Source organism: Dermacentor albipictus, chromosome 9 (assembly GCF_038994185.2).
Source record: "Dermacentor albipictus isolate Rhodes 1998 colony chromosome 9, USDA_Dalb.pri_finalv2, whole genome shotgun sequence".
NCBI classification, from domain to species: Eukaryota; Metazoa; Arthropoda; class Arachnida; order Ixodida; family Ixodidae; genus Dermacentor; species Dermacentor albipictus.
The window spans coordinates 53,132,449-53,150,985 of record NC_091829.1 but is presented as its reverse complement, the minus strand read 5'-3'; the positions used below and the strand labels follow the sequence as shown (position 1 = coordinate 53,150,985).

The 18,537-nt window shown below is 49.0% G+C and overlaps 2 protein-coding genes across 4 annotated transcripts in view; one reads left to right on the top strand and one right to left on the bottom strand.

The window, feature by feature from the left end:
• LOC139049873 (uncharacterized) overlaps positions 1-18,537 on the top strand; it is a 66,956-nt gene that overhangs the window by 47,887 nt on the left and 532 nt on the right. Inside the window, exons 6-7 of one of the 3 annotated variants that reach the window (XM_070525716.1) lie at positions 908-993; positions 4,397-4,517. In XM_070525716.1, the coding sequence (XP_070381817.1) occupies positions 908-993; positions 4,397-4,517 (207 nt within the window). Of the gene's footprint in view, positions 1-907; positions 994-4,396; positions 4,623-18,537 lie in introns of all 3 variants that reach the window. The other 2 variants (XM_070525715.1, XM_070525717.1) reach the window with 2 other exon arrangements.
• The window catches only part of LOC135918290 (uncharacterized), a 343,130-nt gene continuing 341,861 nt past the window's right edge, over positions 17,269-18,537 (bottom strand). Inside the window, exon 7 of the mRNA XM_070525723.1 lies at positions 17,269-17,367. The gene's annotated coding sequence lies outside the window, so the exon portion shown is untranslated. The remainder of the gene's footprint in view (positions 17,368-18,537) is intronic.

Here is an 18,537-nt window from a genome sequence, read left to right as displayed (position 1 = left end):
CAGATCAAACCGTTGCAAGTGAAACAGATCAAACGCGAATCGAACCGTACGGTATCTAAGCAGGGTACCGGACACCCCAAGAGACGCCGGTGCGTGCAGGACCGAAAAGCGAGAATAAACGTCGCTGCACTATGCTAGAAAAAAAAAGTTCTTCAGGAGTTTTACTAGCCAAAACGACGATATGATTACGAAGCAAGTCGTAGCGAGTGCGGGGGGGGGGGGGGGGGGGGGGCGTCTCCGGCTACACTTGAGCACCTGGGGTTCCTTAACGTGCACCTGATGCATTGTGCGTGGGCGTCTGCATGCTAGTTGAGTCCCGAAGGGCCTCAACGACACAGGACGAGAGTTTCTACCCGAGCTATTATAGATGGTGCGTCGCCTTCTAATTTTTGGCGGCTGCATGCAAAACAACAGGCACAGCGAGCAGACGAGAGAGGTACAGAGCTGTGTACCCTTAGTAGATAGCACATCATATATATATATATATATATATATATATATATATATATATATATATATATATATATATATATATATATATATATATATATATATATATATATGCTGCCCAGCGGATGACGCATCTTGGAAGGTGCCGTGATTTCTAGAGCCGTCTAAGCGAAGCGCTCCCCGTTTAAGAAAAAGATCGCCTATAGCCTACTATCAGGTCGTAAATCTTGGAACGTTTGGATGGATGCTGTGTTACTATCGATTTTTTAAAGTTAACTAGTAATTTATGCGTCATTTGTACATACTACAAGCAAAATTTGCACAAGAAACAATGACCTCAATAAAAAGAGGAAGACAAGTTTCGACATTTCACGTAACTCTTAGAAGCTTATACAATGACAGTACGAAAGACGCAAACGAACATTTTTTTTAAAGATGTCTAACCGGTTTGTTACAGGGAAGAAGGTGTTGTCTATGGAATATGGAGTTGCCACTGGGAGCCATAGGTGTTTACACATGCGAGCTTGTGGACAACACTAAGCAGTGAGTAATAGCTTAGCTGTACTAGTCCGATTCTCGTCATGTAACAGTAAGAAGACATGCTGAAAAAAAATCGAACTCACCCTTTCGCAACTCTCAAAAACAGCGAGTTTACTTACTTTGAGATTATAATTTTTTTTAGGTATTAATATTTATTTTTTTGTTTTGCAAGGCAAACGTTTCAGTTGGTTGTCTCCATCGCCACATTTCAGGAGCCGTCACGTTTTCCTGGTCAAAAGAAAAAATAAGCTTAAGACTCGCTAAAGAACTACGCAGTGTACTAACACCTGATACCTATTTTATTTATTGTGCTGTTTGGCTACGCGTGCATTTATTTCGTACTGTTCTTTTTTTTCCGTGCCACAACTTGTTTTCAAATGTATCATACTACTCAAAACTTGCGGTACTGATGAATGCACACTTCCCACAATCCCCCCCCCCCCCACACACTTGCCGCACAAGGGCCATTTCAAGCATAATAACTGATAATGACAAATAGGGATTAGCGCGACTTAAGCGTGAGTGGCCGTGTAAAAGAAACTTCGGGGTTTAAGGGAAAATCGTCCACCGAATTTGCGAACGAGCGCAGTGGTTAGGTTGCAATACACGCAGCGCACTTCGGGGAAGTTTTCTCTTGCCAAAAATGCATAATGTATATGGAAGGCGAAGGTTAAGCAACACTGGAGCACTCCTATGGAACAGCTTACCAACAGAAGTAAAACAAGCAAAATGTTTTTCACTATCAGTGAAAACCCATTATCACTCATTACTATAATCTGCATAGTTTTCATCTGGATTGTGTACACATGTTTACCCTTTTCACTTGCAGTGTATAATTTACTAAATACAAATTCCTTTCTGTCGGTTTTTCGCAGCTAATACACGTACCCTGCCTTATGTTTTAATTTAATGTTTATGTATATATGACTTACTTATACTTCTTCGTATTGATGTTAAGATTGTGAATTATTAACTAGCATGGATCCCAACTAGCCTTGAGCTAGGGATACAGATGTCCTGTACAACTTTTCCTGTGTAATTTCCATTTTGAATAAACTTCAATTTCAATTTTTCATTTTTTTTTCAACGTATTGACTCTTTTCGTGGAGCAGTTTGTTATAGAGAAACGAGATGGCGCTTCATGCAGCGCCGCACGTCGCCTAAGCGACAACGTGTGCATACGACTCCGCTTCCACATCGCTCCTGTGTCACCAGCTGTCGGAAATGCAGCTGAGTTGCCGCTAACGCGCTGCGCTCCCATCATGCTGGATTGAATCGTGTGGATTGAAGGCGTATGCAGTGGCAAGCTGCAAAAGTAGTGACTGGCACATTAAGGAATGGAATGAATCTGTGTGGCCAAGTTCGCGGACCTTGGGTGCAACTGCCCGTAAGCGTTACCGGCGTATTTCGATATGGGCGGCCTTTTTCGAGGATACAGAAATTTGCTCATCCTGTAGGGTTGTATTGCTAACCTTCAAAGAAAGATGTTCTGTCGCGGAACGTTGGCAGGAGTGGGTACCGCTCGTTAAACAATGGCAAAGGGAGTAGCGCCGCTGCCTGACATCGTTGCCGCTGCTGTCCGTTGTTGAAAATGGCGCTTGTGCTTCACACGTCCATGGCGTACGAGGAACGAAGCGTGGCAATCAAAACCGCCGACAAGCTCCGGTAATGTGACTGGGAGAGTCTGGACCACTCACCGTATGCAGTCAGCACCTCGCCCCTAGTCATTTCTACGTTTTCGGTCAGCTGAAGAAGCTCCTGGCTGGACAGCCATTCACGTGCAACTATGAAGCCAAGACAGCAGTCCGACGGTGGTTCCATAGTCAGCCGGACGCATTCTACGACAGGGGCACCACAAATTTGGTGCCGCAATGGGACAAATGCCAGAATCGGTGAGGGGACTATGTGGAAAAGTAGTGGCAGTAGTGTAAGAACACAATGATTGTCGGCGGTAATGCGTTAGCATTGGGTTTATATGTCACCACAACGCGTTGCAATGGTCGAACGAGGTGGTAGTTATGAGACGTGTACTGCAGTGGAACACCTTCACGTTTCCGTAACCACACCCAGCGCTATCTAGCAGAGCGGCCGGGAAATCTTCGTGTGCCCTCCGAAATGCATGGCGCGCTGCTGCTCGTGATCGCTGGGAAACGCGTAAAGTGGGAACCGGACTCTTCGCTCACCCTTATTTCTCTCGACACGCTGCAAAATCTACTAGCACTGCCGCGAAGTCAGCGAGCGGCGTGCGAGACGAGAGGCGTGGCACGCTGCTGCACGGGAACAATGTGAGCTGTTCCCTCGCTTGCCGCAAAATTAGTGACACATACTCCGTTACCCAAGAAGGCGATAGGTTTACACTGAAGCCCGGCCCATACATAGTGAATTCATCGCACAGCTTGCTAATGCGCCGGACATTTCTGTCCTTGAGGAGCCCTTGTGACGCGGGCCCGTTTCCGCTAAGCACCAGATAAAGTTAAGGGATTTTTTTTTTCTTATTGTAGAGTGGCATATCGACAGTGGCACAAACATGGATACCCAAGGGGGCGGCAAAGACGTTCATCGAAGAGTGACGCGCAGTCACCACATTTGGCACGAAAGAGCTTGTGGCGACGAGCGATCACGTAGACCGGTAAATTCGGGCTCTCACAGGAGAGGAAGAAACACCACTCGATCGCTTAGCCTAGCATTCTCTTTAATGATCTTCGGAACGCTAGCCCGTGCCGGAGCGTGCCAGCCGCTCGTGCCTCGTGTAGACGCGAGCGTCTACGTCAACTCTCGTGCGACGCCGATGCTGCTGCCGCTACAAGCTTAATAAAAAGTCGTCGCACAGTTCCGTCTCTCTCGAGAAGCAAGTGCCTGACTCCGCAGTGGACATTCCTTAACGTCGCCGCTATGCGCAAGAAGCACAGAAACCGCCCTTGAATTACAAACCGCAACGCTCTCAACGCGGAGAGTTCACGGACACGTACCACCAAACACGGGCTACGGTAGAACCTTCTCCCCACTTTCGAGCAAGTGAGACCATCCTCCGGAGCAATGACATTGACCGGCTGCTACAGATCATCAGTCGGGCCCTGGCAGCGGAGGAAGGGCGGCAGGACAATTAGGCGTTACCGTTCGACTCGTAAAATTTTCGCGTCGAAAGAAGGGGTTTTCAATCGTTCAATCACTTTCGGAAGTGTAGTTGGCGAATGTAACCTCACCTCTTCGACAGCGCTTCGTTGTTCCTGCGTTTACACACGCACGTCCACGTTTCCATTGCTACTTTTGCATTAACTGTGGGTCTCAAATTCGTACCGTACTAATATATGCACTGAAATAAGATATAATAGACGGCGGTACACTTTGTTGGGTCAGATCTTACGCTTACTTCTTATTCTGTCTTTCTCTATTTTTTTTTATGCAGCAACTGGATCCAATTGACAGACACGAAGGATAAAAAAACTTCTCATTATTTTAACCACGGAAACCTTTCGAATGGAACGATACTGCATTACACGATTCGCCTCTCATTTCGGGAGTACGTCGTAAGCACCGATTTCGACTCGGAACTTTTTAAGCAACAATCCGATAAACCGAAATACATTAACGCATACTTCTCAGAAGCACTGAACATCATTAACTTCGAGGTGGTAAGTTGTTTTTCTAGTAAGTTTCCATGTAGTGAGAAAATTGATTTCTCCCATCTTAGTGTTCGAGGCTTCGGGCTTTATTTTGGCGTAACCTGCAGTGTTTTAATGCTATCATTTTTTAAGGACACTAAGGCAATGTGTATGTCGACGCGCGCGCAAAATCGCAGCAAATCGTTGTAGTTATGATAGAATACATATTCTTGGACGAATGATCAATTTGCAATTCCCAAGCCGATCTGAAGACAAAAGAAGGAAATTTAGCGGAAATCCTTTTGCGGCTACATGCATGCAACATGTACTCCATGCAACTTCTGTAAACACTGGTCCCGGGTTCCCGCTAGTATGTATTACACCAAACTTTTTTACTTTTCCTTTATTTCTACCTTTCTTTTATTATTCTTTCTTTCTTTCTTTCTTTCTTTCTTTCTTTCTTTCTTTCTTTCTTTCTTTCTTTGCTTCCTCGTGCCGAAATAATGCGCTTGTACTGGTTAGCATTAAAAACGGTGCCATCATTTAAACCTGCTGCGATGTGTGCAACACCTCATAGGAAGAAAAAAAGAAAGAAAGAAAAATGCCTGGGCCTTTCACGGCGTAACTTACGCACGAAAATTGCAAAGCGCACTCATTTTGAAGAGGGTGTCACGTGACACTAGGCGCTCTTTTATTGCGAGAGGCACAACACGCACGCAGCCGCCTGAATCCTGGTGTCAACATCACGTCGCAATTTATGTATACATATATTGTTACACACGAGGTGTTTAATGCAGAACCAGATGAATCTGGTTGATAGGCGCGGTTGAAGAGGGGTCTCGCCGCAGCTTGGCTAACGTCGTTCTCATCTTCCTTTCATCTGGTTGTCTGCGCGGCAGGCGTGGTTAATGACAGCTTGTGACATTTCCCCGCTGGCAGACGAAGCCCGCCGGGCGAGTCAGTCATCTCGTGGGTAGTAACGCCTCAGACCCGCGACGTGTGTCACTTCAGCCTTGGCATAGCGTCGTCCACCGCTCGTGAGACGCGCAATGCGGTAGTTTACTTCGCTGAGGCACTCCAGAATAACGTAAGGGCCGACGTAGTGGGCGAGAAACTTCTGGCACAAGCCACGCCTCCGTAACGGCGTTTAGAGCCACACAAGATCACCAGCATCGAAGTAAACGTGGCGGTGACGCCCGTCATCGCGTATCTCGGACCGGGCCTGCGATGCTAGGGTGCGTAGCCGAGCGAAGCGTCGCCCTTCTTCTGCTCGACATGGGATCTCATCAATTGATTCGTTGTCATGAGCGAAGTAGGGAAACAGCGTGTCGATGGTGTAGCGTGGCGGACGAGCATACAGAAGGAAAAATGGTGAGTAACCAGTGGTCTCGTGTCTCGCGGTATTGAAGGCATAGGTAATGAAAGGCAAGATACTGTCCCAATTCTTGTCTGCTGAATCGACGTACACGGACAGCATGTTGGCAAGCGTTGTTTGGGCACTCGACCAGACCATTAGTTTGTGTATGGTAGGGCGTAGAATGGCGGAAGCTACATGAACACAGACGAAAGGTTTCTTCAACCACGTTCGCGGTAAACTCTCGCCCACGATCGCTGATTACTATGCGAGGAGGTCCATGTTGGAGTATCAGGTTAGCCAGCAGTGAAATAGAAACTTCTGTAGCTGTGGCCGATGTCAATGCGGCGCTCCCACAATAGCGGGTAAGGTGATCTACGCAAACGATAACCCAACGATTACCCTTTGGAGGATCACGGGAAAGCGCCCAGAAGATCTATACCAACTTGCTCAAAGGGGACGCTAGAAGGGGGAACTGGCTGAAACAGGCCATGTGGAGCTTGTGGCGCACGCTTGTAGCGCTGGCATTGAGAGCAGCTGGCGACGTACCGTTCAATATCTTTCTGCATCCCAGGCCAGTAAAAACGTTCTTGAGCCCGGTAGAGTGTACGTGTGGAACCAAGATGACCGCAATTTGGGTCATCGTGCATGGCGTGTAATACTTGGTGGCGAAGGTTCTTGGGGACAACTAAAAGGTAGCGTGCACCGGTGGTCGAGTAGCTCTTCTTATACAGCGTGCCACCATCACGTAGGCAAAAGCGACTGCCTGCAGGTGACTCCTGTGCTGCGGCGAAGAGTGGTTGTAAGCTCTCGTCCTTGTGCTGCTGGGATATGACGGTACCCATATCCGGGAATTCCGGGGACACAAACGCGATGTATTCATCAAAATTGTCCGCATCACATTCAGTTGTTTGAAGTGGCATCCGAGAGAGACAATCAGCGTCAGCATGCCGCAGCCAATTTTGTAGCAAATAACGAAATCGTTTTCCTGTAGATGGAGGGCTCAGCGCGGTAGTCGTCCTGAGGGATCCCGCAGATTCACCAGCCAGGGTAGCGAATGATGATCTGTTATCACAGTGAAAGGGTGCCCATAGAGATCCGAACGATACCATTGCACGGCGAAGATGACCGCCAGACACTCTTGTTCGGTGACTGTGTAGTTGCGCTCGGAGCGGCTCAAGGACCGGCTAGCGTATGAGATCACGTGCTCACTGTCGCCAACACGCTGAACTAGCACATCAGCGATGCCTACGCCGCTGGCATCGGTGGGAATCTCAGTTGGTGATGAAGGATCAAAGTGGCGAAGAATTGCTTGGGATGTCAACAGGAACTTGAGCTGGCTAAACGATGAGTCGCAATCTGCAGACCACTCAAAGGGAACGCCTTTTTGGAGAAGGCGTGTAAGGGGATGAGCCATGTCAGCAAACCGAGGAATGAATCGTCGAAAATAGGAGCACAAGACCAAGAAACTTCTTAACTGCTTGACAGAGTTGGGCACTGTAAATCCTTCTGCGGCCGCAGTCTTTTGTGGATCTGGTCGGATGCCTTCTTTAGCGAACATATGGCATAGCACAAGAGTTTGTCGTTCCCCAAAACGGCATTTTTTAATTGAGCACTGGACCCGCTTTCTCCAAGCAGTTCAAGACCAAATTCAATTGTTTGTTGTTCTCACTAAACGGTCGCCCGAAGATCACAACGTCGTCTAAGTAGCACATGCAAACTTCCCATTTTAAGCCGCGTAATATCGTGTCCATGAACCTTTCAAACGTTGCGGGCGCGTTACACAACCCGAAAGGCATCACGTTTAACTCGCATAGTCCGTCCGGTGTTACAAATGCTGTCTTTTCTCTGTCGTCCTTGTGTATAGGAATATGCCAGTAAGCTGACCGTAAATCGATTGAGGAAAAGTAAGATGCCGCAAAGTGACAGTCGATGGCGTGGTCAGTTCGTGGGAGCGGATATACATCTTTCTTAGTAACGGCGCTTAGGCCACGGTAAGCATTACAAAACCGCCGCGTACCGTCTTTCTTCTTCACCAATATCGCAGGGGCTGCCCAAGGACTAGACCATTCTCGAATGACGCCTTTGCATAGCATTTCTTGGACCTGATCGCTGATTATCTTGCGTTCGAACGGGGATACACGATAGGGTTTTTGTCGGATTGGCTGGGCGGCTCCTATGTTGATGCGGTGACGAGTTCTGGACGCAGGAATTGATGGCGGGCCATCGTGCTGCGCATATTGGAATACCGAGGTATGTTTCGTAAGCAGGGTCATCAAAACTCGAGGCTTGTGATCGCTGAGTGACTTATCAATCATGGAAACTATCTTCGAGCTCCCGGGGCTCGAGACACACGTTGCTCCTCCATCGGGGAGCTCTGTAACTACTGCGACCGATACGGGCAAGTCTTCCTGAAACGTGGCAATCTTTAGGCCTTAAGGTAGCACTGCCGCTTCAGTGGAACAGTTTAGCGCCCACAGCCACGCGCATCCATTGGTCACTGAGACCACGCAGTGCGGAACACGTTTTTCTTGAGGCAGTTCCGATGTACAAGTTCCACTGCAGCATCGAACGAGATAGGAGACGGAGATGAATAGGCGACGGCAACACGCGTCGCGCGTAAGGCGGGCACAACTGTATCCTCAGACACGCACAACACACTCTCCGGGCAAGCTTCACGTTCAAAGAGCACAGGTGAAACACTGGTGTCGACACTGAGTTTTCCCGTCCGGCAGTCAGCATTCGCACCACACAATAGCAAAAAGTCAGTCCCCAGAATCACGTCATGCGAGGAGCGAGGAAGAACAGTAAACTCTGCATTAAAAACTTTCCCACCCAAAGACACATCCACGGTGCACACACAAACCGGGTATAACGATGCACCACTGACTCCACGGACACTTGTGCTCCGGTCCCAACGAAACATAACCTTGCTATATATACATATATCGTGGACGCAAGAGCGCACTCGCGTTCAGGCTGAGTTGCAGCATGGTCTGACGGGCTCCAAGACTGCACGGCAGCCCGGCATACCACCAAAATCATTGGATATTCAACAGCGGCAATTAAAAGGTGGCTAGTTTTCCAATCTTCTGCATGGCGGTGCCACCGCGCTGCAGTGGAGAGAATTCACTCGTGTTAAGGAGTCACTCATATTGTCACGTTGTAGTGACGTTAAAGAACACAGTAGCAGTACTGTGGAAGACAAACTAGCTTTTATTGGGCGAACCTGTGCCCACAAAACAGGGTACACTTAAAGCACAACGATAGCGGCGAACACAGTCGGCGATCGTCGAAAATCTGATCTGTGGGTCAAGCGCGTCGGCTTTTATAGAGCAGTCGTCGAATGTTCCAGACTAATCGTTCGGACCCGCGTGCCTTCCACAAATTTCTACACCATTCGCGTCAGGCGAATAAATCAGATAACACAAGGTTCGGCGGCAACAGACTACGCATAGAAGCATCGATAACTTTCCAGAAACTTCGGATACATGCAAGCGCGTCCCGCGCTGTGCGATAAGATTTGTTCGGCGGCGAAACGTGGTCTCCCGATAAATATAAGTACACGTGTCAATACCCCCCTCTTAAAAAGCATCGTCCCGATGCTACAATAAGAGCGAAACACAAAAGGACACTTATTAAACGTAAGTAACAAAACAACGAAAAGAAACAAAGTCCAAAAGAAAGTTACGCGAAGTCCCAAAGTTCGTCAACGCTGGTGGTACGGCTTGAGTCGCACAACGTGGACAATTTCAGGTCGTGAGCGGCGCCGCTGTGACAGCGAAATGCCATCTGGCACGACCTCATAGTCCAGTGCGCCCATACGTCGGATGATCTTGTACGGTCCGAAATAGCGTCGGAGTAGTTTCTCACTGAGTCCTCGTCGGCGTATCGGGGTCCAGACCCAAACACGGTCGCCAGGTTGGTACTCGACGAAGCGTCGTCGGAGGTTGTAGTGTCGACTGTCGGTCCTCTGCTGGCTCTTGATTCGCAGGCGGGCGAGCTGTCGGGCTTCCTCGGCACGCTGGAGATAGCTAGCAACGTCAACATTCTCTTCGTCAGTTACGTGCGGCAGCATGGCGTCAAGCGTCGTCGTCGGGTTCCTGCCGTAAACCAGCTTAAACGGCGTGATCTGTGTTGTTTCTTGCACCGCCGTGTTGTACGCAAAGGTTACGTACGGCAGGACCGCGTCCCACGTCTTGTGTTCGACGTCGACGTACATTGCTAGCATATCGGCGAGGGTCTTGTTCAGGCGCTCTGTGAGACCATTCGTCTGCGGATGGTAGGCAGTTGTCCTCCTGTGGCTTGTCTGGCTGTACTGCAGAATGGCTTGGGTGAGCTCTGCTGTAAAAGCCGTTCCTCTGTCTGTGATGAGGACTTCTGGGGCACCATGTCGCAGCAGGATGTTCTCGACGAAAAATTTCGCCACTTCGGCTGCGCTGCCTTTTGGTAGAGCTTTAGTTTCAGCAAAACGGGTGAGATAGTCCGTCGCCACGACGATCCACTTATTCCCGGATGTTGATATCGGAAACGGCCCCAACAAATCCATCCCAATCTGCTGGAACGGTCGGCGAGGAGGTTCGATCGGCTGTAGTAATCCTGCTGGCCTTGTCGGTGGTGTCTTGCGTCGTTGGCAGTCTCGGCATGTCTTGACGTAACGGGCGACGTCGGCGGTCAGACGCGGCCAGTAATACCTTTCCTGTATTCTCGACAGCGTCCGGGAGAATCCGAGGTGCCCAGCGGTTGGATCGTCGTGTAGGGCGTGCAATATTTCTGGACGCAGCGCTGACGGTACAACAAGAAGGTAGCTGGCGCGGACTGGCGAGAAGTTCTTCTTCACGAGCAGGTTGTTTTGTAGCGTGAACGAAGACAACGCGCGCTTAAATACCCTAGGGACAACGTCGGTGTTCCCTTCCAAATACTCGACGAGACCTTTTAGTTCCGGGTCGGCTCGTTGCTGTTTAGTGAAGTCTTCCCCGCTTATTATCCCAAGGAAGGCATCGTCGTCCTCGTCGTCTTGCGGCGGGGGATCGATGGGGGCGCGCGATAAGCAGTCGGCGTCGGAGTGTTTTCTTCCGGACTTGTAGATCACCGTGACGTCATATTCTTACAGTCTGAGGCTCCACCTCGCCAGCCGTCCTGAAGGGTCCTTTAAGTTAGCTAGCCAACACAACGCGTGATGGTCGCTGACGACTTTGAATGGCCTGCCATATAGATATGGGCGGAATTTTGCTGTAGCCCAAATGATGGCGAGGCATTCCTTTTCGGTCGTAGAATAATTGCCTTCCGCTTTTGACAGCGACCGGCTAGCATAAGATATCACCCGTTCATGCCCGTCTTTCTTCTGGACTAGGACGGCACCGAGGCCTAGGCTACTGGCGTCAGTGTGGATTTCGGTATCGGCGTCTTCGTCGAAATGTGCGAGTACCGGCGGCGACTGCATGCGTCGTTTTAGTTCTTGAAATGCGTCGGCCTGCGCCGTTTGCCATTTGAACTCGACATCAGATTTGGTTAGATGTGTTAGCGGCTCAGCGATGCGTGAAAAGTCCTTGACAAAGCGCCTGTAGTAGGCACACATGCCAAGGAATCTACGCATTGCCTTCTTGTCAATGGGCTGCGGGAACTTTGCGATGGCAGCTGTTTTCTGCGGGTCGGGGCGTACTCCGGATTTGCTGATGACGTGGCCTAGGAACAGAAGCTCGTCGTAAGCGAAGCGGCACTTTTCTGGCTTCAGAGTTAGCCCTGATGATTTGATGGCCTCTAGTACTGTTGCAAGCCGCCTAAGGTGATCGTCAAAATTTCCGGCGAAGACGACGACGTCATCCAAGTAAACGAGACAGGTCTGCCACTTCAATCCTGCTAAAACCGTGTCCATGACGCGCTGGAACGTTGCAGGCGCCGAGCACAGTCCGAATGGCATAACCTTGAACTCGTAGAGGCCGTCTGGGGTGATGAAGGCGGTCTTTTCGCGATCCCTTTCGTCGACTTCTATTTGCCAGTAGCCAGACTTGAGATCCATCGACGAGAAGTATTTAGCGTTGCAGAGCCGATCCAATGCGTCGTCTATTCGTGGGAGGGGGTATACGTCCTTCTTCGTAATCTTGTTCAGACGACGGTAATCGACGCAGAAACGCAGGGTTCCGTCCTTTTTCTTTACCAGGACCACAGGGGATGCCCAAGGGCTTTTCGACGGCTGGATGATGTCGTCTCGGAGCATTTCGTCGACTTGTTGCTTAATAGCTTCACGTTCTCGCGTCGAAACTCGGTAAGGGCTCTGGCGGAGTGGTTGAGCGCACTCTTCGGTTATTATGCGATGCTTTGCAACTGGTGTTTGTCGAATCTTTGATGAAGTCGAAAAGCAGTCCTTGTATCGTCGGAGAAGACTTCTGAGCTCTTGCTGCTTGCTTATGGGGAGACTTGGATTTACGTCGAAGTCTGGTTCGGGGACTATGGTCGGCGGGGTAGATGCGGCAGAATCTGTGAGGACTAAGGCATTGCTCGTTTCCACAATTTCCTCGATGTACGCGATTGTCATGCCCTTGCTGATGTGCTTGAGCTCTTGGCTGAAGTTGGTTAGCATCACTTCCGTTTTCCCTCCGTGGAGTCGAGCGATCCCTCTTGCGACGCAAATTTCACGGTCTAGCAGTAGACGTTGGTCGCCTTCGATGACACCTTCTACGTGAGCGGGTATTTCGGTGCCGACCGAAATAACAATGCTGGAGCGAGGCGGGATGCTCACTTGATCTTCGAGCACACTCAAGGCGTGGTGACTACGAGGGCTCTCCGGCGGTATCGCTTGATCTTCAGACAGGGTTATCGACTTCGACTTCAAGTCGATGACTGCGCCATGTTGGTTTAGGAAGTCCATGCCGAGAATGACGTCGCGTGAACACTGCTGGAGGATAACGAAGGTGGCAGGGTAAGTCCGGTCATGAACGGTAATTCTTGCCGTGCAGATTCCAGTCGGCGTAATCAGGTGTCCTCCAGCGGTCCGAATTTGAGGGCCTTCCCATGCAGTCTTAACCTTCTTCAACTGGGCGGCGATGTGTCCACTCATGACGGAGTAATCAGCACCGGTGTCCACTAAGGCGGTAACTGCGTGGCCGTCGAGAAGCACGTCGAGGTCGGTGGTTCTTTGTCTGGCGTTGCAGTTAGGTCTTGGCGTCGGATCACGGCTGCGTCGTGTTGAACTGAAACTGGAACGTCGCGTCGTCAAGTCGTCTTTCGTCGGTGTAGACTTGGTTTGCTGACTTCGTCGGGACTGCGGCGTGTCTTCATTAGGTCGTCGAGATAGTTTCTTCGTCGTTTTCGTAGGCGGCGGAGGATCTTCGTCAGTTCGACGAACAGCAACCGCACCTCCATCGGTTGCTGCTTTTAGTTTTCCGGATATGGGCTCGCAGAGCGGCCCCGGGCTGGGCCGCTGTATGGTCGGCGCTGCGGTGACAGGTAGCGGCCTGGTGACGGCGAACGGGATGGTCGTCGAGGGTTCCACTGAGTGGCGGCGAGGCAGTCGGCGATATCACGAGGGCGTTCACCTTGCTGCGGGCGCGGAGCGTTGACGGCGAAACCTCGCAGTCCCATCTCCCGGTATGGGCATCGTCGGTAGACGTGGCCGGCTTCGCCGCAGTGGTAGCAGAGCGGGCGGTGGTCGGGGGTGCGCCAAATGTTCGTCTTCCTCGCGTAGGTGCGCTGGGCGACGGGTGGTCGTGCTGGCGGCGGCGGCGGCGGCGGACGACGGAACTGTGGCGTGACAGGGCCCTGGCGCGGTCGCGGCGGGGGCCCTTGACGGCGTGCGACGGCGGCGTAGGTCATCGCTTCTGGCTGGGGCTGCGGTAATTCAGGTTGCACCTCAGGAGCTCCCAGTGATCGCTGAACCTCATCTTTCACGATGTCAGCAATCGAGGCTACTTGAGGCTGCGACGAATTCAAGACCTTGCGGAGTTCTTCGCGCACAATGGCCCTTATGGTCTCTTGGAGATCAACGGAGCCCAGCGCTTGGACGGCGCACTGAGGCGTGAGCACTTGGCGGTTATATTGCCTAGTGCGCATTTCTAACGTTTTCTCAATCGTCGTAGCCTCTGTCACGAACTCGGCTACGGTCTTCGGTGGGTTTCGGATTAGTCCGGCGAAAAGTTCTTGCTTTACGCCTCGCATCAGGAAACGCACTTTTTTCTCTTCGGACATTTCCGGGTCGGCGTGCCGGAAAAGACGGGTCATCTCTTCTGTAAAGATAGCGATGGTCTCATTAGGTAGTTGGCCTCGGGTTTCCAGCAGAACTTCGGCCCTTTCTTTTCGGACAACGCTCGTGAACGTCCTCAGGAAGTTACTGCGGAACAAGTCCCATGTTGCTAGGGTGGACTCCCGGTTCTCGAACCAAGTCCTCGCGGCATCTTCCAAGGAGAAGTACACGTGTCGGAGCTTATCTTCAGAGGTCCAGCTATTGAAGGTCGAGATCCTTTCGAAGGTTTCGAGCCAGGTTTCAGGATCCTCCGACGTAGCTCCACGGAAGGTAGGGGGCTCTCTGGGTTGTTGAAGTACGATGGGTGAGACTGGGGCAGCCATTGTGGTTGTCTTGGCCACAATCTTCTTGGTCTTCTCAGGCAGAAGTCCGTGCTCCGGGGGCAGCTGTTGTAGACGACGGCTTACTCGATGGTCCGTGACTACGTTGGTGCTCTCTTTACGGTCCGGGCTTGGATCACGGCTTGTCGGGGGCGTGCGGTACATGGACCAAAAGCACCTCCACCAGATGTCACGTGGTAGTGACGTTAAAGAACACAGTAGCAGTACTGTGGAAGACAAACTAGCTTTTATTGGGCGAACCTGTGCCCACAAAACAGGGTACACTTAAAGCACAACGATAGCGGCGAACACAGTCGGCGATCGTCGAAAATCTGATCTGTGGGTCAAGCGCGTCGGCTTTTATAGAGCAGTCGTCGAATGTTCCAGACTAATCGTTCGGACCCGCGTGCCTTCCACAAATTTCTACACCATTCGCGTCAGGCGAATAAATCAGATAACACAAGGTTCGGCGGCAACAGACTACGCATAGAAGCATCGATAACTTTCCAGAAACTTCGGATACATGCAAGCGCGTCCCGCGCTGTGCGATAAGATTTGTTCGGCGGCGAAACGTGGTCTCCCGATAAATATAAGTACACGTGTCAATATTGAAAGTAGAATTCACTCATATAGACCGTTGACATCGGTAATATACAGGTTAGCGATGCAGGCGATTGAATGAAAGCTGCCAGCATATGTGGAGAATATAATGGCATATTGGGAGAACTTCAGAATGGCAACACAATCTGTAGGCGTCTGGACGATCACTTGTTTGTCCTTCTCCGTGTATTGAAACATGCGGAGTAGAAAGGAGTGCTTTACATGTTGCTTTCTTTAGACATTAGAACAGCAAGTCACAACGTTGACAGCAACGTTTTATATGTTTTCGAAGGGGATATAGCTGTTAAGAGATATTTACGTAGAATATACCGTTTTATTCAATGGGAGAAGATGAGGAGCGAGGAGAAAGTTGATATCAACAAGGGACTGTGGTAGGTGTGCCCTTTATCCCCAGTGCTGTTTATGATGTACGTGCATGGTAAGGATGGAAAGGACGCCGGAAGGAAGTAATATCGTGTTTATTATCTCATAATAATTTATTATCTCCTGATTATCTCAGTTGTCGACCAACAGCTTCCAGGTTTGTTTTATGCGAACGACATTGTGCGTCTAGCTAAAAAGCAAAGTAATATGCAACTTCTGGCTAATAGCTGTGGACAGGAAGGTGAGACTTTAGGTCTGAAATTCGGCGGTAATAAATACGGCGTGATAGTATTGAATGAAAATAGTGAACAGACAGTGTCAATTCAGCGCCAAAAAATACCTCGGGTAAAAGAATATAAACACCTTGCTATATGGATGAACGAAGGCAATAGATATATGGAAATACAGGAAAAAAACATTAAGCGTCAAAGGGAAGAGAAATGCGGCCATAATAAAACGCAGGGCACTATGGGGATACAAAAGGTACGAGGTGCTCTGGGGAACTTGGAAAGTTCCCCAGAGTTGCTTCAGAAACGCAATTGGTATCAGTGATTCATTCATTTGCTTTATCTCTAGACAATAATGGTCAAATAGATGTAATATTTTTAGATTTCAGAAAAGCCTTCGATAAGGTTCCACACGACAAATTAATATACAAACTTAGAATTATTGGCATACCTGACATTTTCATAAACTGGATTATTGCTTACCTGAGCAAACGCACTCAGTACGTTACAATAGGTGAACATAGCTCGGCCACTCTCCCGGTCACATCAGGGGTGCCCCAAGGTAGTGTCTTGGGGCCTTTAGTGTTTTTAATTTATATAAATGACATTGTTAAAACCATAACTCCTGGTGTGCAAATTAGACTGTTTGCCGATGATTGTATTTTGTACAGTGACATAACTTGTCAGAATGATCAGACTGTCCTCGAAAAGAATTTAAATAACATATTAAAGTGGTGTAATGAATGGGGTATGTTTATTAACGCTGATAAATCCGTATTTCTTTGTGTTACTCGTAAAAAAAGCCCACTAACTTTTTCTTATACCCTAGGTTCTTCAGCTCTACGTGAAACTCACAATTACAAATACTCAGGTGTTACATTGACTTCCACATTGTCATGGAACATGCACATTAATGATATTTGTTTTTCTGCTTTCCGCAAACTCTGTTTTCTAAGACACAAACTGAAAAATGCCCCTCCTAACGTGAAATTACTGTGTTATTTTACATTTATTAGACCAAAGTTAGAGTATGCATGTATATCATGGGATCCTTATACTAAATAAAATATCGTGCGTCTTGAAAAAATACAAAGAAAGGCAGTCAGGTTTATATTTAATAAATTCGCAAGACTGGACTCTCCCTCCAAAATTATGACAGAAAACTCCATACCTACTCTTGAATCGCGCCGAAACCTGCTAAGACTTGAATTCCTTTCCCTTCTTCTCAACAACAGGATTGAAATTAAACCATCGACTTATATAACGCCCGCACTAACACGGCAAACAAGACAGCATCATCCGGATTCACTAACACCCTATTATGCTCGAACTAACACGTTTAAATTTTCTTTTTTTCCCAGAACCGTATCAGACTGGAACGACAGTTTACAGACACAGTGTGACTAAAATTTGTATAAATCTGTATTAGTTTGTTCTTAATTTGTTCTCGTTTGTTTGTATACGTTCTATTGCCCCTCTGCTTGGACCGAAAGGTCTGCAGTATGTACTAAATAAATAAAAAATAAATAAATAAAAGTTTCAGGACTTACATTTGGAAATGGTGTTGTTCGCTTGAAGTCGGGGGTACAGTAAGGACTCGATGACAACCAAATGTCAGCGAGACGCCTCACATTGGGTGCCCACGGGAAGACTGCAAATGAAACAGTGCAGGGTTATATAGGCTGGACAAGTTTTTCAGTGAGGGAAGCTGATAGTAAAATTGATTATGAAGAACGACTGAGGAATATGGAAGAAAGTAAATGGGCTGCGAGAGTGTTGAGGCAATTGTACAGGAAAAACATTGATTCACAGTGGAGGAAAAACCTAGGAAGCTTACCATCAAGTATGCGGCGCGTAGGGTGAGCAACACACCAATAAAGAACACCAAGCGGAAAGTCAGACAGGCTGAAATAATCTCATGGGCGGCGGCAATGGAAAAGAAACTTTCCATGACGAACTACTGAAGAGGAAAAAACGAAATGCAAACCATGCAGTATGTTTTATTAGAAGGTATCTGCCGAGCGGTCGATTTAGGCACCCCTGGCCTCCTTGAAGCACTTGGGTTCAGCGATAGCAGAGCGAAAGTAAACATGTCCGCAGTAAGGAGTAATAAGAGGCGATAGGAAGATTGTTGGACAATATATAGGGAAACGATAAACAACAGAGGCGTACAAAAACAAAGTTCCCAATAGGAGTTCAAAAAGATTGATGATGGGAATTTTGTGTGGAAGTTTTTTATTAATATTAATTTTTTTACATAGGTAAAACAGCTTGGTGGCACAATCGACCGGCGTATTCTATAGGGAACGTCGATAGCATGCATGCATGCACGCATGCATCCCGTCCCGTCCCGTCCCATCCCGTCCCGTCGCATCCCGTCCCGTCCGTCCGTCCGTCCGTCCGTCCGTCCGTCCGTCCGTCCGTCCGTCCGTCCGTCCGTCCGTCCGTCCGTCCGTCCGTCCGTCCGTTCGTCCGTCCGTCCGTCCGTCCATCCGTCCGTCCGTCCGTCCGTCCGTCCATCCATCCATCCATCCATCCAACCATCCATCCATCCGGAAATATTGCGAAGGTATTCACCCAGTGAGAGCCACAGGTAACATACATCTTTCAGAAACACTTGCATTGAAGTGGCCGGAAATATCAATCGGTGAACTGCCGATAAATGGAAGAGACGCTTAGAGCATAAGCGAAAAAAAGAAAGCAGGGAGGAGAGTAGTGCTACCGGATCCATTACAGGCTTAGGAAGCGATACCCGATAGATACGTTTTGAGGAAGATAACGGGGGCGTATGCAAAACCGCTAGAATAAGAAGCAGGTATAG